At 42.2% G+C, this 26186-nt stretch overlaps 1 protein-coding gene across 4 annotated transcripts; it reads left to right on the forward strand.

The window, feature by feature from the left end:
• Nucleotides 1-186: 186 nt before the first annotated feature.
• On the forward strand, nt 187-26138 carry bsk (mitogen-activated protein kinase dJNK). 4 transcript variants are annotated; one of them, XM_065309074.1, is made up of 11 exons: nt 187-568; nt 11126-11171; nt 16911-17079; nt 19037-19109; nt 20616-20767; nt 21675-21804; nt 22415-22612; nt 22762-23026; nt 23082-23365; nt 23429-23616; nt 23682-26138. In XM_065309074.1, the coding sequence occupies exons 4-10, from the start codon at nt 19092-19094 to the stop codon at nt 23609-23611; spliced, it is 1230 nt and encodes a 409-aa protein (XP_065165146.1). In that variant the 5' UTR covers nt 187-568; nt 11126-11171; nt 16911-17079; nt 19037-19091; the 3' UTR covers nt 23612-23616; nt 23682-26138. The 4 variants fall into 4 exon arrangements, with proteins under 4 accessions (XP_065165146.1, XP_065165164.1, XP_065165155.1 ...); XM_065309083.1 differs by lacking the exon at nt 19037-19109 and having other exon boundaries at nt 188-568; XM_065309092.1 differs by lacking the exons at nt 16911-17079; nt 19037-19109.
• Nucleotides 26139-26186: the final 48 nt, after the last annotated feature.

Consider the following 26186-nt stretch of genomic DNA (forward strand, 5'->3'; position numbering starts at 1 on the left):
TTGCCGATTTAACACAACCTACCGAAGTTGTATAATAAAAGTGTAAAATTTCTTAAAGAAGTGCCACTTTATTAGATATATAGATGTCGCTCTGTGTCCGTTTGCGAGAACGTGCTCATGCCGGTTGTGCTCTTGCGCGCTGCGCGAAAGTCGGCCATTTCATAGACCTGCATTATCGGCGAACAGCAGCGCCAATTGGACGAGCAGAGTGTCAGCCGCGCAGCGAGCGAGGAGTGCGTTGTGAAAGCCCCGTGGTAGTAGCCGCCGCCGTTCGCCTGTTCAATGCGTTCGCGTTGAGAGTGCTCGTCGCGCCTGGTGCCCAGCCGACGTAGTTAGTGATGTCGCGTCTCGACTACTAGCCCGGTTGGTAGTGCCAGACTGTCCGCCCGTTGTGCCACTGTGCCCTGTAGTGTCGCGCCGCACTTCCGCGTCGTCCAGCCGTCCGCCCGCTGGCCGCCTTCGCCCCGAACACATGCCCGCCGACCGGACGGACATCTCGCCCGGCCTTCCACGACCGTAGCGGCGCTCCCAGGAAGACGACCGCCGCGTACCGACCACAGGAACCAATGTAAGTAGTGCACGGCGTGTATGCATACACACCGCCCGCCGAGCGGCTGTCGTGGAGGCGCCGCGATGAATGAAAAACGCCATGCCGATGTCGAGGCGGCTCCGTGTTATCATCGATTTTATGTGGTGTCTGCATCGCGACGACTAAATCCACGCGCCAGCATGCTGCTGACATTTTTAGGCGATCGTACGCGAAAAACATTTGTGCGGTCGAGGGATGCCCTCGCCAGCAATTTCCAATAGGATGATCTGCCTCGCGACCACACCGTGAGCCACGAAAAACGCCGAAAACCGCGAGTACATAACCTTAGTTCTTGCGAATGGTGGCCGACCGATTCCCGATCAGAAATTGCTAGAACTCGTTTAGTTCTAACGTGAGTTCGGCGTGGTTTGATCGGAACAGCACGCGACGCACTTATACGTCGCGCAAGCATTCGAATTATGTCAACCTGGGAACAATAACCCGCTTAAGGCAGCCGTAATGCGATTTTTTATTGCCGGCGAGCGTTTAACTTTATCGATTCGTTGCGGCGTTTCGTCTCAGCCTAGGGAGAATCGGCACCTAACTTCGCAACTCGCAACAAACTTCTTCATTTTGACGAAGATCTTACGATCATTGCACTCACCGAACTAATAGACTCATGGCCATACTTATTTTATGCTGTTTGATCGGCGCGATGGAAAATCCGCCTCGCATATCTCACAGATATCCTTATAAAAATGCCAGAATAACATAAATCAACCATCACGATCAATGATCACAACATAACTGATACATTAGAAAACTTTTCAAAATGTATGATTAATTGCATAGACTACGCATGAAAACATTATCGCCTCATGTTTTTGCTTTGTTCTATTCAGTTTGACATCGATGTTGATAAAAATAGATGGTGAAAATACTTAGTTGTTTTCCGCTTCATTACTTGTCAATTCGGAATGTTGCTTGGATTTTATTTCACGCGGATAATCACAACTAAATATTGAGACCTTTTTTTATCATTCGATTCTAGTCAAACTAGTTCGTGATGAGTCACCACGACTTACCAGTTGTATTATTTTCACGCAAAATCCATTAATATGAAATGAATCATACCCTCAACCAAGTATCTACTACCATCTAGTAGTCATCTCCATCTCCATCCATAATATTTCGCACTCGATTCGTAAAAATGAACAGTTCTAATTGGATTGTTAGTGAGATTCACGTCTGCTACACTCACATCTGCTGAGTGTCTAGCTGGTGAATTTTTGATGGTTCAGGGAGTGTTGTGGTTTTTATACGCTTTTCATTCACCCGTTCATTCATTGAATTCCCAACGCAGGTGCCTCATCGGCGCTTAGGAAGCAAGCGTTCGCCGGTTTAGAGGGGGACAAGGACCCGGGATAGAAGGACGATTCCGACGCCGGCGAACACGTAGCAGTTGCGCGAGGAAACTCGTGCGCGAAAGTAAAATACCCGCCGACGCATTAATATTCCGCCGGCGCGTCCTCGACGTTTTGGACGAACGGCGCGGCGCGCCAGCCAGGCAAGAATAGTTAAAAACAATAAACGCCTTGATTAAACACTGCTCTGGGAATGCCCATGATATTTTTCACCTTTGTATTGTGTTTAAATGGTCTTGAAAGGAAAGACTTTCTTGTGCAGGAGGAGGAGGGGGACGTTGCAAATGTGTGAGGGGGGAAGGATTCCAACTTTAGTGGAATTCTTGCTTTTGGGGGTAGAAAATTTCGAGGCGTTGTGCACAGGTGCCGCATGGTGTCCCGACCACTCACAGAATTTCATTGATCGCTCGCAGGATACAATGACGTCACTATCGCACGCCGCGCTCACGTCCAAGCGAACGCTTCGAAAGCTTCGTTCGCATTCCTGAAAAAATACTTAAAGCCCGACGCATTATTCAAATTCGCCACGCGGCTGTGCATTCATCTACAGAGGATGGGTCGTGCGCCGGCAAATTCATATGTTGAAATAATTCGTGGGTCACAGTTATTATAACCAGCTGAGTTTACTTACATGTTTCCTTACCGTGCTACATAGATAGCGCTTCGAGTTGGCCAATATTCAACTCATGCATCGCTATACTACGTTGTTACAAGTTGCGTTAACGAAGTATTATAAATACAGCTTTAGTGTACTTAGGGGAGAGTAATGTTTGCCAAAATTCGATATAGTATTATTTCAATTATCATGTTTTAGGAGTATAGTTTACTTTCGTAGCAATACTCCTGGCAAGTTGATATTTTGATTTGTTTTCAAAAAGAAGTGCATGTTACCTGTATTGGTAGCTACAGTGACCTTGACTAAAATCGAAGTCTTAATCAAGCACACAATACGTGTTTATTTCAAGCATGTAACAGAAAGTTTTCCATATGCATGTGCGTCTACTACAGCCGCCGTGTGAACTATCACCGTATTGCGTAATCCTTATTGCAGTCGTGCACCGACGCTCATTATTTACCCAAACCTCGTGCGCATACATGTTAACTGTGTTCCATGTTGTTTCGACCGGCACTCAACGCAAAATAAATAGTTTACCTTATAATTTGCCATTAGGGTCAACTCACCGAATGCTAAATACACGGCGGCGGTGGCTGGATCCCGGCGAGAATGTGCGTATTAAAGCGGAATTTATATGCTGCGAGTTATTAGATTTGCAAAAAGGGGCAGTTAATCATGAACTTTTGCCACTGCGTGCAACTTGCGCTGCAGAGTCTTCGCGCCCCCCCATGCTCGTCACCGGCTGCTGCCTCCCCCGAGTAACGCGCGCGCCAGTTACTTATTCGATTTGCAAATAACGCGCGGACGCTGCGAAATTAGCGTTGTTTTTGCTGGCGGGCGTAAATTGTTCATGGAGCGGCGGGTTTTCGTACGCCGGGTATTAATGTCAATGTCGGAGTGGCTAGGCGTCGAGTTTTTCCGCGCTAATTGACTTCGTTGCGTCACTTTTCGGATAATGCGACACTTCATTAATTTACTGAGGGGCACGAGAGACGCGCGCATTTTTAGCCATCACCTTGTATTTGTGAACGTAATTGAAAATCAACTGCGTTGTATGAATGTGCTGTGTGCGCGCTTGCAAGGTGTTTATGAAATTTGCAGGTGTATTATTTCGACCCAGTCGACTGTGGAGCGTTGGCGGGTGATATTAATTTTCGAACACGTGATACACTGTTAATCAAATCTCGTCTCTGTTTATTACATGTTCGTATCAGAGGCCAATTTATGGAAATAATAAATTTGACATACTGCTTCTTAAAATTAATTTTACACATGGTGTTCGATCAATATCATACAAATAACAAAGCGTTTCGCTCTGGTTGCAACATTTATTGAAAACAGCTGGCCTGCCTTTCAAACATGGCAATGCTACGATTAAAAAGCCAATGATCTGAAAATATATTTGTTCGGCGTTCGCACGGTTCATAAAAGAAAGGGCTTCTGGAGGCTGGTCTGCCGCCACCGACGAGATGAAAAAACAAAATTTCATGCAAAAAGCGCGCATAGTCATCACTGATGGTGAGGCAGCGGGGCTGCTTCGCAGTAATGGAGAACAGGGAATGAAAGTGAAAAGCAATGGAAGCACATGCACGATGAGTTTCAATTTCTGTTCCGAGTGCAATTTTCTCATGCGCCATTTCACCTCCTAAACAATACGCACTGCTTATTTACGTAGGGGTTGCTCGTACCTAAGTTGTACTTCAATGATTTTAAACATTTTTTAATAATTATTTATAATTTTTCATGTTTTCATGTTTCATTTTTCTTGTTATCAAGCACAATATTTTTACATGACTCTAAATTGTACTTACCTAGTGAATATTTTGCGTTTTAATTTTTATACAGAGAGTTTCTTCTAATTTATTTCTTGCCTTCAGTAAGACATAAACAAAAATAACTAATTTATTTGTTCATGTCTTTTTGCCCCTCGACACTGTATCATAGTTATTCGACAGTTTGGATGATTAAGATTTGAGTAATTCCCGCCGAGCTGCGGCCGCGTGAAGAATGTAGTCCATCGCATCTCGTCGCTTGGACACGCCATCCGCCACCAAAATCGGCAAACAAGCGGGCAATAATTAATGATGCTTTGCGGATTAGACTGCGTCGGTGTGTCCTGCGCGGCGCCGTCGCGCATACAGTCGGACACACGAAGCGTCGCGCCGAAAATAAATCAAAATATTAAGTGCAGCGGGCCGTACTCGTAAAATAGGTTGCATTATGTGAGTTGGTCATAAATCCGCGCTTGCCCTTTTTATTTCACGTCGACAAACGCGTTGTAGAACGTTTGCGAACGCTGGAGACGCTTTACGCCAACGTGCGGTATGATGGCGAAAGGACTGTTTGCTCCGATGGAAATTTATCGCTTACATTTTGTTCCGACGTTCGCATGCAAGTTCACGTCCGAACGCCGCACGATATTAATTTCTGCTGCCATTTTCGCATCAGTCAACCCGGTCATCAACCAGCCTCGTCGGTATTAACTATTAACTATTACAATTTCAATTTTCTGCAAACTTCGATGCTCTTGCCTCCAGCAGGAATGCAGGAATATTATGTACCAATGGAGTTTTGGTAATTTTTGTTATATGCGTATGTGAGTGTTCATGCATGCGGGGACGGCCATGTGGAGTTGTTAGACGTGCGGGTTTTCAACCCTGCGTGGTTCATAGTAGCACGCGGCTAGTCGGAGAGGCACTCCGCTCCGCATACGAGCACGTGAATACGACCGACGAAAGCACCGAGTGTATCTATCCGAACGAAGGGGGTGCCAGATCAATAAAGACGCCACACCCTCTCTACATTCAGCCGGCAGTGGCGGCTTTTGTACGTCGGTAGTGTTTGTTGCGGGAGCGAGCGCGCTCGGCGGGCGTTGTGCACTCTGCACAGCCCTCAAACCTCTTTTTTATTCGATGGATCGAATTCTGGACTTGGATTTAGTTTTTATTACTTGATTTCAGCATATCTACACTATGTTTACATTGTGCTGTTTAGTGGAAACAGCCTGTATGGCCAGCGACTTTACGCCTATAACAATTTGATTCTAATTAACCCAGAGGCGAGGCTTCATTCAAACGTCGCATTCCGCGTTTGCTCACGTGTCACCCTTGGCTTGCTAGCCCTAGACAAACATACTCCATCGTCCAAATTTAATTCCTGCAACGGGCGCGCGTGTCCAGGAATACTCCGGGTATGGCAGATGTTCGCGGTGTACGCCGGTAAACAATTTGCGAGTGTTATTCAGGAAATACCCCAGAAATATGATTTTCGCGCTTTTCACGGCGTTTGTCTAATAATTCACCTGCAAGCGTTATATTAAAACATCTGCATTCGGTCTTTCCGCTTGTCTCTGGAGGTTGCGGATTTATTTATTGATCGTGATGGAAGGGAAAATGAGGCGAGGGAAATGCATTTAAAGTTGAAAGCATTTTCTGTTACTTTTGATCCGGAACGGAGCTAAATTCATTGCTGCTTACTTTTAGACTTTTTGCGACGCACTTTATTCGACTTATTCGATATCCAACGAGTATTTTATTGAAGTTAAAAGAACACTTTCTGTAAATAAAATGAGGCAGGAATAAATATATTCATAATTTTGCATTATTCAACATTGCGATGTTGTGGACAGAAATAAAATCTGAGCAGCATGAAAAATACATCAACCGAGGTACAAAGGATGCATTCAACAAGCAAAAGCTTATATATTTTTATCAGTTTGCAGCGTTTGATGGCGAAAGATGAAAGCGTCGCTTGTTGCAGGTAACGGAAATATCAGGTATATTTATTTCCCGCGCCACTAAATCATATCAGAACTGCTGAATGAAGTGAAGCTGAAATTCCTTGATTCTCGGTGCAAGGCTTTGCACCGTCTGAAATAAATAGGTCTGATTGAATTGCAAATATAGTCGATGTTACCGTTCGTGTGCCATGCGCGCCAGAATGTCGAAATAATTCCCGATTTGGAAACGCGATTTCGATATGATGCAATATTTTTCGAGTGAATCGATAAAGTTCGTTCGTCCTCAGAGTTTAACCATGGCGTGGGATACGAAATTATCAATACCTAAATTAATTATGAACATTCGACATTAAATGCTCCAACCAACCGATTGGTTCTTTTTTAACCTACGTTCCATGACATTAGGTTTAATTGTTGTTTACATCTCCAAGGGAAGGGCGCAACAAGGCCGTAAAGTCCCTTGAAAGTGACATGCGAATGGCATGTCAGGTGGTACCGACAGTGGAAGAACCAACGAGAAGAGAGGATATGTCATCCCGTTTGCGCCTGTGCGCGTGATAATGGACGAAACGTAGCAAACCGAAATGCGCAAAAGGGCTCACCGAACGCCTTGAAAGGACTAAAGGTCTGGATTGCATTCGAGCGCGTATCATTGCAGCGTCTACGTTCTTCTTGGGGAAATAATATTGCTCGGAAGGCGTTGGGTGGATGCGCGATAACTAAATTTGGGACCGCGAAGGCGGGTGCAACCCGTTTCTTCTTGTGATGGATGCCCAAGCGTTTAGCGCACGCCCGTTTTGATGTCAAGCAGGAAAAGGGACGCCGGGACGAAGGCGTCACGGTCGCATGTTTTGGCATCCGCTCGACGCGGATCACAAAAGGGTTTTGTTTGCCATTATGAGCGCGCTTGCGTTTGTTGCGAATTATGCGCTCGAGACGTAAATCTATTTGCCGAGTGGGGCTGCTGGCCGAAATTCATTAGCGTCACCTAATGGATCGATAAATTATATTAAGCTAGAATGGATGGATGCGTCGGGCAGACCGTGAGCACTAATTGAAGCTAATTAATTAAGGCTTTTGTTTTTCGCTATTCGGATGAAACGTACATGATGCACACGTTTAGTATTCAAACAAAACATCACGCTGGTCTGTGTGTGTGTGGATTTGAGTCAAATAAACGTTTATTATTTTCGACGTCCATTGCAATCGTTCTGCCGGTGAAATCCTTCTGTGCGTATCGGGTGTTGTTCTATGCTCAGCATCCGATATCTGCCGGTATCGATTCAGGAAACCTATATTTTACGATAATCCCTGCACAAATATATGAGCCCTTTTATGTTACACTTTCCCTAGTTTTAAGCTCTTGCGCCAACGCACGATTTTACACTTTCCATTTTTGCACACTGTCAGCATTTATGTAGTGTTTTTCGTGGACTGACACCTTTAATATTGAAACCTGTTGTAAATATGATTTTGCGAGTTTCTGATTCAATCGCGCTTATTTCACGACCGCTGGTCAATGTCCGCTTAGGTGAGGATAATTCAGGATAATTCTTGTTTGGACTCCGGTCTAGCGGAAATTACTTCGCTCCACATAACTCGACGCAATTCGATGAATCGTCCCCCGACATGTGCCAGCGTTTATCGATAACTACACAACCCTTGCATCGGAACCCGTCACATTCATATTTTAATCGAAACCAAAACAGATTAAATCCACACACTCGGATACATTGCCGAAAGTTTGGAAACTGGAAGTTGGTGGAAGAAGGTGGAAAAAGTTCCAGCACAGTTTCAATTTTATCAAAACACGAAGATTTACGAAACTTAGATTCTGTCGTGTGACTTTTTCACGGTTCGTGTATGTCATTCTGAATTATAATCTAGTGGCCTTGGTTTACCATCGGCCCAAGTCATGTGGAACTCTTCTGAACGGCGTTGGCGTTAGCCAATAGTCTGCTACACATCAAGCTCAGTTTTTTTTTTGTTGCCGGTTAATTCACGTGAATTTATCTCATTTTTGTCTACAGTCTTTTATGTGCATTTTAGGCGAGTTTTTTTCGCGGTTCTGTGACACAAAGTTGAACTAAATCGGTTCCAGAGATAACTACTTCGAGTGCATACTAGCTAATTCCTTATAATTGCAATTTCAATGCTACACCGTAGCTCCCCGTATATCTGTAAATTTTCATAGTCAGAGACAAGTCGGTTGGAGGAAACCGACCGGATAATTGCTCATCCGGAGGTTAGGATAATTGATATTTTTATATAAAGAGTTACGCTGTCCAAATATTTGGCTACATCTCTAATTTTAATTCTAATCTCCCTCTTTAATTATAAAAAAAAATCAATTTGTGGTAGATAAGTATTACTTCGTGTGGTGCATAATGCACAGTTAACAAGCTTAGCAGCTGTTTTTCCAGAATGCGTGTAATATTTCACCGACATTTGGTAAATATTTATCTATACTCGCATCATACAGACTGCCTTCCAGTTTATCAAGTCGCTTAAAACATTAGACATTAGGTGAGTGCTTTGCGGGCTAATTATCCTGGAGACAATTTTATTCGAACAATTAAAGTTGCGCTTACTTTAAAATAAAACTTTGTTTCTATCGAATTATACGAAATTAGATGGCAGTAATTTGATGAAAAGTGACGTGGACGTCAACTTGCATGCCTAACTCATTTAACTTGTTATCCTTGCAAAAATAGCAATAGATAGGTCGATGTCACAGAGGCTAGTAAACCATTGGAGATCTTGAAGTGGAGTTTTCCAAGTCAAAAAGTCGAAATAAACTTTCGTGCAGAGGAAGTAGTACCTATAGGCTGGAATGTTATTTATTATTTGGCTGCAACAAATTGTGCTGAGATATCTTTATTAAATATATTTACTGAGTGGGAATATTTTGGAATGAAATGGTAACTCACATCCTCCTCGTGGTTGTGTAAGGATCATATAGCGTGTTTCAGAAGATTGCTATCTCACATTGAAGCCAACGCATAAATGCGGCTTTGATGTTTTCCACGATTTTCGTTTTTTGTTATTGGCATATCGCTAGCGCCCCTCTCGCGCTATAATATAGGCTTTTCGCGTGTTTTTTATGCGCGCATATATTCATATCCGACGACGCTCCTTCACCTTTTCCTTCATTTCCCACCACATTTTCTGCATCTGCTTGCCCAGCAGCACTGTGCGCAATCTGCACTGCGGCAGCGAAAATTACGAATTAATTCATAAACGCCTCGAGCGAGATGGCGCACGCTAATACTGGGATTAAAGATGGTGGCGCAAAAAATCCACCATCGCATATTAAATTATCTCACTTCTGCGTCATCGCCACTCTCTCACATCATACAGCATTCCGCTTGGTTTCAATTATTTCCACGTCACTGTAATTATTACCACTGCTGCTGGCGCTAGCTAAATATAGCTGGCACTAACTGATGTACGTATTAGTTTGCAAACAGAGCGTGGCATATTTCCTCGATTTAGGCTTTATTTGGCATGTAATGAATGAATTGATATGCACGGCCTGGGTCAATCGACGCGAATGGTTGTTTCGAACTTTCCGGTGCGCACACACGGAGAGCTGTTTGATGATGCCAACTAACCAATATCAGTAGCGAGTATTATGTATTTTGGCCGGTGATGAAATTCTGCGTAGTGTCGATTTGTTGCGTTAAATTGTTAAATGCTGCATTAATTGTAATCGCGGTCGGGGCGCGCGACGCTTCGTGTTTTCGCGCTCATATGATGTTTGTTGGAGTTTGCCGAGCGAGAAGCTTTGCTGCGTATAAGTGTGCGGCACGAGGTATGATTGTTCTCCTCGGTTTGTGGATAAAGCGCCAGACTGGAGTTCGGATGGATCGGCATGGCGCATGCACGCCGACAATCGTCGACGGCGGCAGCGATCGATATTCTAACCGTCCGCGCACTCCCGAGCGCCGGAACACAGGGACGCGCCGCGTACAGGCAATTACACGCGTGCACAAACACGCGTTTTCGTTTCACCCTCCTTTTTTTCCGCCGCGGAGTGCGTGTCTGTTCACGATTCCATCCTGCCTCGGCTTCCACACTGCTGCCACCGCCGTCAATAATGTCCCGTTTCATGCGATGTACGATCATCTGTTCGCTTTGCATGCCGAGACCTGCAAGTATTAGCATTTGCGACTATCATAAATCCCGATTTTCATTTACCTAGCTATTTCGTTTACCATTTGAGGATATTCATACGAATTCCAGCTGCCCTCGCGCGCGTTGATGATGAATGAAACCCTCCTTAAAAATGTATGGTTGAACAGCGCGAGGTGCTTCATCTTCGGGCTTAATATTTGCACGTATTTCACATCTACGCTTATGTACTAACCTGTATAAATCACCGCGTTATGTGTTATATTCTATGGCATATCACATTAGATTCGTGTCCATTCAAATAGAAATATGAAGTGTGTTGGCATGCCGCGTTTCGTATATTCGCATATTCATATCTTGAGTTTGTGCACGGAAACATTTATTACACCGTGGATTTTTTTTAACTTTTCACTTAGTTGCGTGTAATTTATTCTCTTACTATTGTACCACGTGCACGCTATGAATATTTTAATTAATTTTTATATTTAAGAATATCGTAATACCTTCTTCACTCAATTAGTTAGTCTTAAATAATTTAATACTCACATGTCTCACTTGAATATGTCATGCAATAGATTAATTACGTTGGCTTTATAATTACGTATTTATACCGATGTATTAATTATTAAATGAACGCAATATGCTCGACAATCCGACTGATGATGAACAAATTGTTGTTACAGGAAGCAAACGTGAGGACCAGTCCCGTGTTCGCGCTACAAATTTGTGGTAAGTTCATGGATTTACCATGCACATTTAGAACGTGCTGAATCGACACACGAGATGGATGTTTGCGCTGGGGGCTCGCATCAGTCCGGAAACGGAGCTCCAATTAAAACCGACATAATAGGCAGGTGGGAAAGGTCGAGAGGTGCCATGCCACAAAAGAGTGATGTAGGCATAGGCTCGTCTAACCGACTTGTTTCCACACTTCTCCTCCATTTCCTCAATTCTTCCACATCGTCGAAAAAATACGTCACGTTTCGTTAAAGTTTTCTATGGAAATTAAACTGAAACTTTGTCAGATACTGTTTTAATTATCGCCATGAAGGCTGCCATCAGAAAGAAGAGTCGAACACTGTCTACGGTACACAGTGGGGAGGATAATTAAGAAACAAAAACTACAAGAGCGAACTTTTATCATTAAAGGAATGAAAACCGAAGACTCAATTTGATTTCATGCATGTTTACTTACATTGTACCAACTTGAATAGATAATAATCTGAGTTTAAATGAGTTAATGCACGATAAACTACGTAATTTTATTAATGATATTGTCACATTCTTATTTAATTTTGATATTTTCTTGTTTTGTGCATACCTGCACGAAAATGACGTTAACATTCAGCTCGTGTGTCGCTTATGGTGTTTACTCAAATAATCATATCCACGCATTAATAATTATTATGTTAGATTTAAAGCAAGGCGAGGACATTTCCAGAATACGGTAATCAGTGATTTTCACGGCAATTCCAAGAATGTAAATGTATACTCAACTCGCTATAACGATATGGCTTTGCTTTCTTTTTATTGCCTCATCGTTCTGTTCTTCTTTATTGTCAGCATTGACAGCAAAAGTTTTCCTTCGAGTTTCCGAGACTGCTGATATCTACTTTACGACCTAGGAACAGAGAATTATTTTTAATTAAAAAAGCATCTGACTAGGTACTTCTTATTTAAAAATTACATTTGTTTATTTTTACTTCGTAGTTACTTTTAAATTTTAATGCGACGAATCAAATTCATAATTTCATAGTTGGCTAAGTTTCCCGGGCCGTAATGGACAAGTTTCTCGGCGTGTCGGAAGCATCGGATGTGGTGTTTAATATTAGATTAGAGTATTTGATGTTTGCGTTCGTCGTGTCATAAGATGGGGCATATGTATTTATGAGTATTATACTTCCTTGCGATGAGGAAGTTTGATACGTCGTCGCCGTATCGTTTATTACGTGGCGCGTAATTGTGGCAGGCACATTTTTCACTTTGTGAAGATTCGTGGATGATTTCGTGAAATTTTGTCTGATGTTTCTTTTTGTAAGCGTTAGTCGCCATTTTGCCTCCTCTGTTTTTCAGTCGCAAAGCTCAGCCACATCCGCATGAGTCTTCTCGCCCTAATATATTTATGACAGCCACCGCTGCGATCGGTCGAGTTTTTTTTTGTTGCTGTCGTTCGTCTACAGCAGTATAGTTGGTTGCGTGCCAAACGTAGAATGCGCTATAGACGTCATCATATCGTCATCATTTCGTTGAATGGACGCATAGTCTTACATAAGGGACATTGTTTGTAGTGAGAATTCGAGGTTTCTTGTTTTCTTTACACTGAACAACCGAAAATCTTCTATTGTGCTTTTGGATTTTATTGATTGTAACACTAAGAAGTGCTTGTTTTTCAATTTTGTTATGTGGGAGTTAACACACTGTCGTGGTTCTCACAAAAATAGAGCAAACAAAAAGCAATAATTTTCCAGAAATATTGATATTTCGGTTCCGGTTCCGTGAGATCTCCAGTTTTGCTTTCCGGCATCGGTTGCCGCCGCCTTCTTACTCAATCGTTTTCGATGCTAGGCGTTTCCTGTCAGTCAGCATTAACTTCCAAGCGTATTATGCATGTTAACCCTCCATCCACAAAGTTTTCATGCACGTCTAACGCAAAACTAGCACTTTATATTCTCATTTATTGATTTGCATTCATAAAACTAGAGTAAGTTGTTTCCCTACTTGGGTACTACAAGCAAGTTACGGTTCATAGTTGCGTCGCTCGATGGACATGGAAGTTCGGAGATAAGTGCCGCCTTCGACCGACCACAAGCGCGCGCGTGAGGAACATTAGATCGTAATATCCTACCGCCTCTACCGCATGACACGACTACATGAGAAAACGGTTTAGCAACATATGGGGCGCGCTTAAAATATCTGACGGGCTAAACATAAAGCAAAAGTAAAAAGTGAGCGAGGAAACTTTGTGCGCACGCGTGCATGATGCAGGACGGCTCGTGCGGGGTTGTAAAAGTCATAAAAACGGATGACGCTGCACACTCCACGATCGCCCGATTATTTATTATGTCATTCATTTTAGCAACTCTTTGGGTCCGTCGCTCTGGACTAAAACGACGCAACGGATTTTTATCGTACACCTACCTCCTCTCTGGCGTGGGATAGTTTGATGGCTGATACTCAGAGCCACCGGGTTTGACTCGCCTCCGCCCCTCACCATTGATTTTTGGCCGAAAGGTCATTACATCGATATCAAAAAGTGTACTCATGCTTCGTACTGCCTTCGTAATTGACCCGCACGTCGCTTTATATCTACCCTAATTGCATAAGATAATTACGCACGCGGCAAGGCAGACGAATTAATTATACATTTCGTAATCTTCATGATAATTTCGACTGTAATACGTTCTCCGCTCCAATTTTCTGATTCAAAAGAGGCAAAATTTCAGATTTTTACCATTCCAGAGGCGTCTTTAAACTTTGTTCCTTTGTGTACGACATGCTTGAAGATAGCAGAATGCGGATAACTTGCAAGTTTTCCGTCCACGTCGCCGATGTCAATCGCTTACAAATTCGTTTAAAATCGGGCACATTGAAATCGTCGGCAGGGCGTTGCGATGTAAAATAGGGCATATCGACTTTGATCGAAATGGGAAGCGCAGATCTGTGCGCAACGAATTTATATGGAAACACGACAACCAAAAAGGCAACGAACTTGCAGATATATTATATAGCTATGAGGGCAACTACTGGCGCTGGCAAATATTTTACTTCAGAATTAGGTGAAGTTGAGTGAGACTCGACGGTAGGAAGCATTTTACTTTTCTGTTCGATAAATGCACTTTTTATTGGAGGATATCATTTTAACGATTTCGTTAAAAGGTGAATTCGTTGTGTAATAACAATAGGTATATCGAGCTTTAAGTTCATTCTTTCGCACTACGCAGCTCCACGCTGGTAGAACATGCATTGAAAGCTCTGAATATTTCAATAGACTGTCGAGCACATTCGCCCCCTACCGTGGTGCTAGCTTTCACATAAATATGTCGCTTAACTTACGGAAACATAACTGTCAATAAAAATCCATACCGTGCAAAGTACAAAACTAGAAATGACGAATGCATAACACAAACAAGTGTTTTTGACGCATATCACAACAATACTCGTATGCAACATATACATACAGTAATACCTCCCTTACACCTACTCAAAGCGAGCTTCCCGCAGCGCATGAAAACATTTGTGTATTTTTATCCACAGATTTATAATAATATATCATGGCGATCACAACAAAACTTTACAAAGATAGAATATGAATGATATCCTACCTGTTTTTCTAAGAAGGATAAAAATGTACGGAAAATGTCAATGACTGAAACTACATGGAAATCATTTGATAGTACAGTTATGTTATATTCCTGTTAGACAGTTATGGTGGAGGTGCTTAAAAATACATTTCTGACATTACGTCGTGATCGTCTCGTTCTAAACACATCAATCACGGCGTGTTTGTGCGTTTATGGATTATTTGGCTCGACGCGGATGATCGACACTGATAGATAGATTTTCGTGGGCTGTCGGTGAAAAGTTCACCACCGCCTGCTCCATTTCCTTATACACCCTTCCGCCGAATTCTACGCTTCTTAATTTGGCAGTAATGGATAAGGCGGTAAATTTTGATAAATTTTTAAACGCAGACCCCGAACGATTTGGGAGAAAACGGCAGCTATTTAGCTACGGAACGAAACAAATGTTCCGAACATCTAAATGGGTGGTCTTTAACGTCTACATGAAGGTCTTAACTTATCTTCACGGGGGTCAACACACAGGTTTCTTGCGTTTTGGATGGACTCGCCATTAACTGGCAGGGTTGATGGTGTCACTGGTCGTGACACGTTGTCAACGTTTTCTGTTCGCGCTGCTGCTCGATTATCTGGGTCGAGCTACATCGGCTTTATAAAAAAATCAATGTCACCGCGTGACAGTTTTAAAAGCTCCATCGCGCTGGATTATCGGCGCTTAATTGCGCCAATGAGAGCGTACTGCACCAGCACATTGTGCAATCCCAATTCCCATCAACACAGTAGTTTACTGCGTCTTAAGCAACTGTTCGTGTTTTTCGACACGGATCCTGCTTACATGTATACGAGTACTAGCGTCCCTCACGTGTGCCACGAGTTTCTCGTTTGTTCGCTCGGTATGCGAACGCGAGGGTAACGCACTAAGAAAGTCCTTGTGTTTTCCACTCTTACGTCGATTACGGAATAGTTAAAACGGCGCGCGGCGCACGTACGTGCGGGAAACACCTAAAAGTGAAACAAAAGTTTTCACACGAACCCTTTATTACATCGGCAGTGTAAGTACTTCGTACTTATTGCCGCTTCTGTTAGCGATGGAGTTTTGATACGGGCGTTGTAAAAATTCTTTCACATTTTATGAGCCTTCAAAGTAGCGAAATTTGACTTAAATTATTTCACTGATTCAACCGTTCACCGCGCCCGCTGCGAATCGCGAGTGGTGGAAAATGTATTTTTATACATGGTCCCTATTTGTGGGCTGCTGGAAAGTGCTACTCGTAAATTCATAGAAATATCGTTGGGCAGCGCGTCGGGAAATAATAGGGTCGGCGTGGTTGTGCTGTTGTCCTGACTAGTATAAACCACTTGTCTAGGAAAAACGAGGATATAAAATTAAGATAAATTACATACATTCGCAGAAATGAATTGTATGCAAACACATATAGATAGTGAATTTTTCATCATTTTGTCATGATTAATGGCGAAAATGAACCTGATAAAATTTAAATTACTAGCTAGTTTAGCATATTTTTATATTTGGTGGGCAGTAAAAGCGTATTAAAGGCTATTTTTCTACAGTTACGGTCAGTCACACCCAATTGTTAGTCTTATACTTCGTGAAAACGACTAAGAAACAACTAATAACGTTCTAAACATTTATTATTTATCTTAGAAACGTCCGTCGGCATATTGCGGTTGAAGCAAGCTCACGTCTCGAATGGTGTAAATTTATTAAATAATAAAAAATAGGTTTTACGGGATATCACTATTTTTATTAAATACCGCGACATGTTTTTTGCGTAGGTACCATCATCAGGCAGATGAATATTTAGTTTTGCAGTTGCAAATACGTATTTTTAACTGATGCTCTTAACACTGTCATTAGATTTTATTATATATGTTATTATTTATTCACATTGTTATTAGCCGGAGAAAAAGAGCGCGTTTTTTTCTTCTTAAATATAACTGCAGGAGTCTTGATGTGCTTTGGCGTTTGTGCAAATGCATTATCACACCGACACATGTCGAAAAGGAAATTTAAATCAGTAACTAAAGAACACAACTACCACAATAGCAATTGCACGAAGCCCGTGCGAAACAGTGCGCCGGTTGTGATTTTGAACTCGACGAAAACAATGCGATGAGTTTTTTTGTGAATCTTTTCTTTCTGTTACAGATTCCGTAACGTTTCATTGCCCGCGAATTGATTAAGCGCTGTGGTGGTGGAAACCCGAAGCAGCTGTGCTGTTGCCGGTTGTAGTTGCATTGCGCATAAAAATCCGTGTTATTTCATCGACCCGTCCTCGTTTTCACTCGATTCACACTAAAGCGATGGATCGATCTTGGTAAGCACACATCTTGCTTTCATTCATTTTTCAGGACGCACGCCTGACTCGCATCTAATTAGTCGGCGCTTTATTATTCAATCAATTCGTGTTTACGCCGCTTTGCCAAAAAACTAGGTGAAAAACGATGGTGTTGCGAAGAAGGGTCGCAACCTGTATTCCTGTTATTTCGAGGCGGGTGCCGAAAATGGGAAAATCCAATAAGGCTGCGGAAAGCCAAGGACCGCATTTTTTTGCTAATACCGTTGCTCGCTTCACGCTTCGCTAGCTTTGCCGCGCCCCGGTGGGGGGGATTTTCTTTTTGCCGTTCGTCGCGATCGCCTTTTTCTTGATTTTCGTTCCTCACCACCCTCGTGTTCTGACATTAATTACACGCCATGTTGCTGGCGCTGTAACCGTATTCTCCAGTATAGTGCATTAGGAGTGCGGGGCGCGCTGGAATGCCGCAACAGACTCCGACATGAGAAATGAGCGTACTTTTCGGTGAAACAAAAAATTTAGCGTTGCACGCTGCCCAAATTGGTTGGAAATTGTTAAGAATTCAAGCGGTGGGGGGATTAACAAGTTGTTAGCTTTAAAAAGCTTGTTTGTTTCGTACCACTTACTTCAATATCCTCAGAAGAAAAGGATAGGTAATATCAGACAGAATTGTGAATTGTCGATGTAAAGTATGCTTAAAGAATTTTTTATACATTCATATCATATCAAAATATCAGTATTTTAATCCATGTGACTAAATTAGACAAGTCTTCCATAATGAATGCGCATGACCAAAGTTTTTTGAATGAAATTAGTTCGATGAAATATGCTATTCCTTATAATATATGAATCGATAAAACAAATCTCTAAAATGAACAAATGTTAGCACTATGACGTATACTGTGCCTGCAGGGAGAGTTTGAAGGTTTAAAGTAGGTATAAAAGAAATAGTATTATCAAAACGAGGCACGGACGGGAGTGTCAAATCACCAACGCGCACGTTATGGTTGTTTAAATCTGATACTTACCTGCTTTTGGCGACGATTCAAATAGCTAAATTGGATTGGACATTTTTATACAGATAATTTCTACGTAACGTCTCATTCACGATTGCCACGTAAAAACGTGCACGCGGCTTGTCCGGCACCACATTCACCGAGAAATTATCTTCTTTTTAGATTTCATAGTCGTTTTTCGTTTGTGGCCGCCAATCTCGTCATTCTCGGCATTACTTGCTTGCATTCTGGTGAGAGGGTGAAGCGTGGACGACATCAAGCGCTCATCTTTCGTCTGGCGTTATTTGTGTTATGTTGCGGCTCTTGTGTTTTTGCGTCTATTGTGTAATGTTGACCGTAGATGAAATGGCCGCGAGACGTCGAAAGGCTTTTACGTGGAACGCGGCCAATATTTACACATACTGCAGACGAAACTGCCGCGCATATTTCTGTCATTTTACACACGTTAATGCAAATAGTTAATTTAGAAAAGACCAAAATCATCCGGGGGCATTGTTAGTTTTATTTTTTGATGATTCCCTTTCGGGTCTGAGTGCAAACATTAAGTGCAGTTGCTCGAACATTAAATGAGCTGCTCTCTGGCGTCTAGACAAGCGCGTTGCGTTATTAATTAATGTCTTTCACACGAGCGCCGGCAGCTATTGCGGGAGCGACGCATGTGTATCACCACGGAGTGCAATTTCATTCATCGGGATACGACGCCTGCTGGGGCCATAGTCATTTGATCACTTTTCCACGAGATTCGCGCGCTCATAGATTACACGCATGTGCTACGCGATTTTTTTTGTATTTCACAATATTTGGCACCGACGCTGTGATGCAGCGACAGTGACGTGCGGAATACTCGAACGAAATCGATGCCAACTCGGTTGACTTTTTTACTAGGGTGTTGAATGTGTGAAAGATATTCATAACCAGCATATTTAGCTCGCAATTATATTTTGTTTTCTTCATTGTTTTAGTTCAGACAGTTGAATTCAGTTGATTTGCGTTAAGAGGGACATAGTAGACGCCAAAATGAGCAGCTACTATTATGTAAGTTTCGCCGCTCGTGTGTGTGCGTTTTGTTTATATTTTGTGCTCCCGACGCGAAAGTTTTGCACGAATTTTGCCCGGAGGTATTAATCCACACAGTGTGTGTTAATAACTGACTAACAATACTCTTAACACTAATCGCACGCTGCATAATTGAAAACTGCCGAAAGCACGCTTTTTGGCGTTTTGATTTTTCCAGTCGAGAATTTGTGATGCACTCATTAGTTTTAATGACTTGCGCTGCATCAGCCATTTTTCAGAATTTGCTTTTCAACGCTGTGCGGTCTTGTCACTTCAAATGTTTGCGTTTCGCACGTGAAAACGACGCGAGAGTTTTACGAATTTTTGCCTCGGTCTCCGCTTGGATAAGGACGTATACGAATGGATCCGTAGAGAGAGCCACTTCGCGTGATAATATCGTGCATCGGAATCACTTAAAAACAAAACGAATTGCAGGGTGTTGCACAGAATACTCACATATTTAGAAATATTTGCGTATTTAGTTAATCGTTTCTTAAAAAAAAAACACTTGCTTTCGTTTTTTTCCATAATGTCGCTCAAATTGTGATTATCTTTTTGATGTATTATATATTATATCATATTACATGTTACTTATGCAATTGTTTTAAATACGTACTTTTGCGAACACGATATGAACACTCGTTATGATGTTACTCTGACTTATCCTTCTCAATCTCGTTGCATCGCAAGTCAGGATATCCCTGAATGCACCATGCTTCTAGTTGCTGCAACTGCATTTCCATCGGCTCATCGTCGAGGAACAATGAGTACTTGTGCTCATGAAAGCAGCACCGAGTAGGCGAGTATTGTTTATTTGCATACTCGAAATCTACGCGTCTACTGCTTGTACGCATTTATACATTACCGTAATGGTGTAAAGCCCAACTGATGGACATTGCTCTTGATGTTAAATAAAAATACTGTCTCTTGACTTTTTTCGTTCTTCAAAAGCTTGAATTAAGCAGCGCTTCCGTAATTGCACAGTATCGCGCAGCCATAAACAGCAACGAAAAGAGAATGCGAGACCGTCAAAAGTCGGATGTTAAAAACGTAATTACGCGCCAATGACAAGACAAATATTTTACCTGTTATTTTTTATTGAGATGGCGTACAAAGGTTTTTTCCGACTCAAAGGAAAACGAGAAATTGCGCAAACAACAAGCAATTTTATGCCTTGGATGAAAGCGGCCAATATTAACTTTTAATGTGCGTTGCTTGCTTTTGCCATCATTAAAAATAAAGTGTATTAAATACATTACTTTAATTCAATTTGAATTCTCCTAAATCTGCCGCAACATGCGTCAATGCTGCAGACTGCGGATCAGATGTAAAACATGGCGGAAATGTGTGCGCTGAGCTTGCCTGAGATTTAAGTGTTCACATGTGCAGCAAAAGTGTGTCCGTAATTCGTCCAAAGCCATCGAGTCCCGCATGCTTGTCCATGCCAGTGCGCCTGTGCTAAATAAGTTCTGTTCTTGCTTCCAGACGACGGTGTGGAATTTCCGGGACTCCAGATATAAAATGTCCCGATTATCGCAACTGTTCTATACCGTCGAGGTGGGCGACACGAAATTCACGATCCTCAAGCGATACCAGAATCTGAAACCGATCGGATCTGGCGCCCAAGGAATCGTCTGGTGAGTAACATTTGACACACCGAAATATTAAAAAAATCGTAGCTGTAGTTTAATTCCACCAAGTTGGAGTTAGTTATTTAAGTTGTTTTTATTTCGCGTGTGTCTTTTATTTGTATTAAATGTATTTTGTTTTTTTTTTTCTGATTGCCGAGAATTGTGTTTTTTATTCTGAGTATTTTTTAGTTGATTTGGTTGGTTTTTCTTTTGCGAGCTAGTATCACTATCATAGCCTTGATACACCGTCGTGTAGATCATTTGCAAGTCGTTTTCACCTATCGAGCAAAGATCGCGAAACGAACGAGGAAAAAAGAACGTGTAGCATTAATTATAATCAAAGCTGAAGCGAAGGAAATCGCGAGTGATTTAATTGTTTGTGCGCGACTTGCGCGCGACTGAAAACTATGAGTATTAAAGAGCATTACAAACGTTGGGTCTTTGCCGACGCCGAATTCCTGGTGCCCGATCGGTACGATAATTTGGTACCAAAGGACTGCGGCGCCCAGGGTCTCGTGTGGTAAGTGATGGTTTCTTATCGGGGGCTACCTAAAATTAACAATCTTAAGCTTAAATCAGCAGCTCGAAGCGTAAGTCGACTAACTTCGTTCGTTTCTTTCTGTATAAATTCGTCTATCAAAACATCAATCACGACATCTTGCATCACACAACACCAAACGAGGGCATGCAGTATCACAAAAACATGAAGTTTGATACATAATTACTGCATGAATTTTGTATAGTTGGATTCGTTGTTAGTAGTGTTGTATTCAAGAGGTGATTTGTCAGTTGTTACTGTATTATAGTGGGTTTTGGCGTAGCTTCAGGGCGAAATACTTGCTGTAAATATTGTTGTGTGCAATTTGCCATATGTTATATGCTATGATTGTACTAATTATTGTGTGATTTTCAGTGCCGCCGTCGACACGGTCACGCAGAACAATGTAGCGATTAAGAAACTGAGCCGACCATTCCAAAATGTAACGCACGCGAAACGCGCGTACCGAGAATTCAAGCTGATGAAGTTAGTCAATCACAAAAACGTAAGTACACGTTGTATTTATACCCTCCGATGCGATGGGTGGGACGCCTGCGAGCGCAATGCCAATGCCAAATCTAAATTCGTTCGGATGCTGATCTTTCTTTGGTCGCGCGGTGCCGAACGCGATGTTATTGTTGGAGGACTGTTGATGTTATGGCATCGCAACTAAATATACACGTTAACGACAATCCGTGATGCGCCCCGCGAATTATGCTCCGGATCTGTACTAACTCATTGACGCAGCACTCGCGCTTGTTACCAGCGAAACCCTTTAGCACGACACATTGACTCTCGCAAACTGCGATATTCCAACCCATTGAGTCACATAATACGACGTTCTATCACGGGGCTGGCTGCGCGAGCAAGCGGTTGGAACGTTGTTATCTCCACCGTGCGACATGAACATTTGCTCCGCTGCGTCGCGGACACATGTGCAAACATTTATTTCTTCTTCCATCGCATTTGTCTTTGGATTTATTTTTGTTTACTGTTCCCATCAATTCACATTTTCTGCAGTGGCAGCCGCGTCAAACTCCTCGACTCTCGCGCGTATTTGTGTGCTTTCACTGTATTTTGTCAAAGAAGAGTATACAACGGTAATGATGTTTTAGATAATTGGACTGCTGAACGCGTTCACGCCCCAGAAGTCCCTCGAAGAATTCCAAGATGTGTACCTAGTCATGGAACTAATGGACGCCAATCTGTGCCAGGTGATCCAAATGGACCTGGACCACGAACGGATGAGCTACCTGCTCTATCAGATGTTGTGCGGCATTAAGCATTTACATTTAGCCGGCATTATTCATAGGGTAAGCGCTGTTGGGCTGCGATTTTGGCTCGGACCTGCAACCACTCAGCATTAATTTATATGGCTCCCACTTGCAAAAATCCATTAATTTAGAACGTCCCATTCATGTTGATACGTGCGTTGTGCTAATTGCGTTACGTCGCATTGCAGGACTTGAAACCAAGCAATATTGTAGTTAAATCGGACTGTACGCTAAAGATATTGGACTTTGGATTAGCGCGGACGGCGGGCACGACGTTCATGATGACGCCCTACGTTGTCACCAGGTATTACCGCGCGCCCGAGGTTATCCTCGGCATGGGCTACACGGAAAACGTCGACATTTGGTCCGTTGGTTGCATCATGGGCGAGATGATTCGAGGAGGAGTGTTGTTCCCGGGCACAGATCACATCGATCAGTGGAACAAGATTATTGGTAACTATTTACCTTACAGTTTGTGAACATTTCTAACGTTTGACGGCCTGCCTAGAACAACTGGGGACGCCTTCGCCACAGTTCATGGTGCGCTTGCAGCCGACCGTGCGCAACTACGTGGAGAACCGCCCGCGCTACTCCGGCTATCCGTTTGAGAAGCTCTTCCCTGATCTTCTGTTTCCATCCGACAGCAGCGAGCACAATAGACTGAAAGCCAGCCAGGCGCGCGACCTCCTTTCGCGAATGCTGGTCATCGATCCTGAGCGGCGAATATCCGTCGACGACGCTCTGCTCCATCCCTACATCAATGTGTGGTATGATGAACAGGAGGTGAACGCGGTAAGCAATAGATGATACCATATCTTAAAGGACAATGTGAAACATATTATTATCTGATTGCAGCCTGCGCCGGCTTCATATGACCATAGTGTTGATGAGCGAGAGCACACCGTGGAGCAGTGGAAGGAGCTGATCTACCAAGAAGTCATGGAGTACGAGAGCTCCCACAACACGCGAGCCTCGTCTTCATCGCAGCCTAGCCCTGCCTCAGGCTCCGAGCCGAACGGCACCGACAACTTACGGTAGACCAGGTAAGCTGGTTAACGCTAACGTTAATTGTTCACTAGTAATTCAGATTGTTCTGGTGTGTTTTCAGGGTCTGATTTGAGCACAAGTTGCAATTACGACTAGTCTGAGAAGCGCTATATGCAGCAGCCGTTAAGAACTACGAGTACATACATAAGTAGCATTAGACACTAACAGAGAGAGCGAGTCGGAAGGGAGTGCGAGAGATTCACATTTAAAAAATATTTAAGCGAGCATTACATACAAGTTACAATCATGAAAAGGCAATGACGACGCGCGAGGACGTGCACGGTTACATAATTAAGCGTACACGGAAAGACGACGACGACGGCCGAGAGTTCTTTAGCATTAAACAAAACAAAGTTAACGATACACTTCAACACGGGTCCTTTTCAATTAACTTAACACATACAATCGCATTGATCAATTACGAACTAGTTTCGGGAGGCACGCCACGCTCCGCTGGCGCCGTCGCTAGCATGCTGATTGGCTACCGGTAATTAACAAATATATTGATGACGATAATAATGCCACGTTTCGCCGTCATACACGGGCGGAACGGCGACACACAAACCAGACATCATATTGCAATTTGTATGTGAATATAAATAAAATATAGTGTGAAACATGAACATTATTAAAGCATAAATCTATTGTAAAATATACAGATGCAATGGACACAAAACGTTAAGCATAGCTAACGAATGAAAGATGAACATTCTTAATCCATATGTGTGATATTAATAAAAACGTTATACTGGATTATTTAAAAATAAGATATATATGATAAGATAAATTAATTCTGGCTGCATACTTTTGGAGGTACATGTATAAATTGATTCATTGCTGAGGGTGTGAAGATGGTGTCTAGCGCTATGATTCACGTGTATGATGATAATAATGATGATGAAAGCAAATGTTGTTTGTGTACTTTAGCCAGTTAGGAGGCGATCAATTGAAACTTAGATTACAATTACAAGACATGGTTGCAATAAGTGCAATTTACTTGTGGTTTGATTTCGCGCGTTTGCATGACGATGGCATGATTATTACATGATTACAATTATCGATAAGTTATTCAAGTGTACTGTGTAATGAGTAATTTATAATTAAAAAGAAACATTTTGTATTTGTGGCGCTATGATGATGAGATTGCATGCATACAAATGGGAGAAGAGTTTTAAGCTAACATAAACTAATGCATACAAGTAAAGTAAAAACTAAGAGCCGAAGCAATATTTTTCATACATTACATTAATATGCCGACTTGAAATACAAAAAAAAAAGCAAGCTAATAGCAGCCGAATGAAATTTCGTGTGACTTTTAGTTTCACATACCACGGTTTCACTGTCTCGCTCGGGGCGGCGGCCAGGAGCCTCCTGGCACCTGACCATCGTCCTTCCATCAAAGACAATACGATTTCCTATGCATGTTCGACTTCTTTGCGCACCCAAGAACCGAAAATTGTTTCCACGGCGTTGAAATAATCACTAGGATAATAAATTAATTGTTTACTACGAGTTGAAATTTGAGCATTTGAACATATGAGTGGTGATGGCATTGATTGAGAAGTGAGCGAAGGGCGAAACGGCATAGAACATTAAGATGAATATTCTTAGACTAGCGAACATATTAATATAATAATCAGTAAAGAAAGAACTATTATTAATGAATGAATTAATTATTGATAATTGCAAGGAAAGCGATGGGTAGTTTAATACCGTGCCATAAATAAGTACACATGTAAACGATTTGATTACAAAGCGACGGTGGTTGAACGCATGTTCATGCAAAAGTTAGCACCCGCACTGGACACCGGCCATCGATAGCCGGAGAAGGGAGCCCCCGACCAGCCTGCACTCCGACACCCACCACCCGCTCGAACGACTTTTGTAGCTCTTCGAATTTTTGTTCACGAAGCTAGAGCAAATCGATGCGAACGCGATGCAAATGTACCCTAATTATCACTAATTTAACAAATAAGTTACTTCATACTATGTAATTGCATATTGTACGTGATCCGATCCAATATTACAAAATAATAAACAAGTAACTACATTTAGGCGAAATGAAAACAAACAAGAATACAAACTAATTGTATAAAGATTAAAATTAATCGGCGACATTTTAGTGAATTTTTGTAGCGATAGAATGGAGCAGCGCAACACAACAATTACGACTAGATTATTGTTTAGATTCCATTCGTTTTTATGTGTTATTTATTACTTATTTAATTCACGGTTCATGCGAGCAAAGCGAGATTGTTTAAACATTTGAATGCAATTCAACTGTCTGATCCGATTCAGGCGCAATGCAAACAAGTCGACTGTCTGATCTTACGGCCACCTTGGCCAAGGTTGCAAAAAGAAACATACGTGATAACTTGATTTACTTCTACTTCTCCTAATCTTAATAGTGGAAACGTGAAGAACTCAACCTTACTAAACCATTTTTATTAAGTAAAGAAATTAAATGTTTGTGTAATTTAAAGGAGGACTTGAATAGAAAATAAAAATTACGATAGAATCAGCGTTTTATTCTATCTAGTGTAGTGTATGAAGAGACTTTAAATGG

This window comes from Atheta coriaria, unplaced genomic scaffold (genome assembly GCF_025399875.1).
Source record: "Atheta coriaria isolate IRGN ID8LTWV9N9 unplaced genomic scaffold, Caltech_Dcor_3.1 hic_scaffold_1_pilon, whole genome shotgun sequence".
Taxonomy (NCBI): Eukaryota; Metazoa; Arthropoda; class Insecta; order Coleoptera; family Staphylinidae; genus Dalotia; species Dalotia coriaria.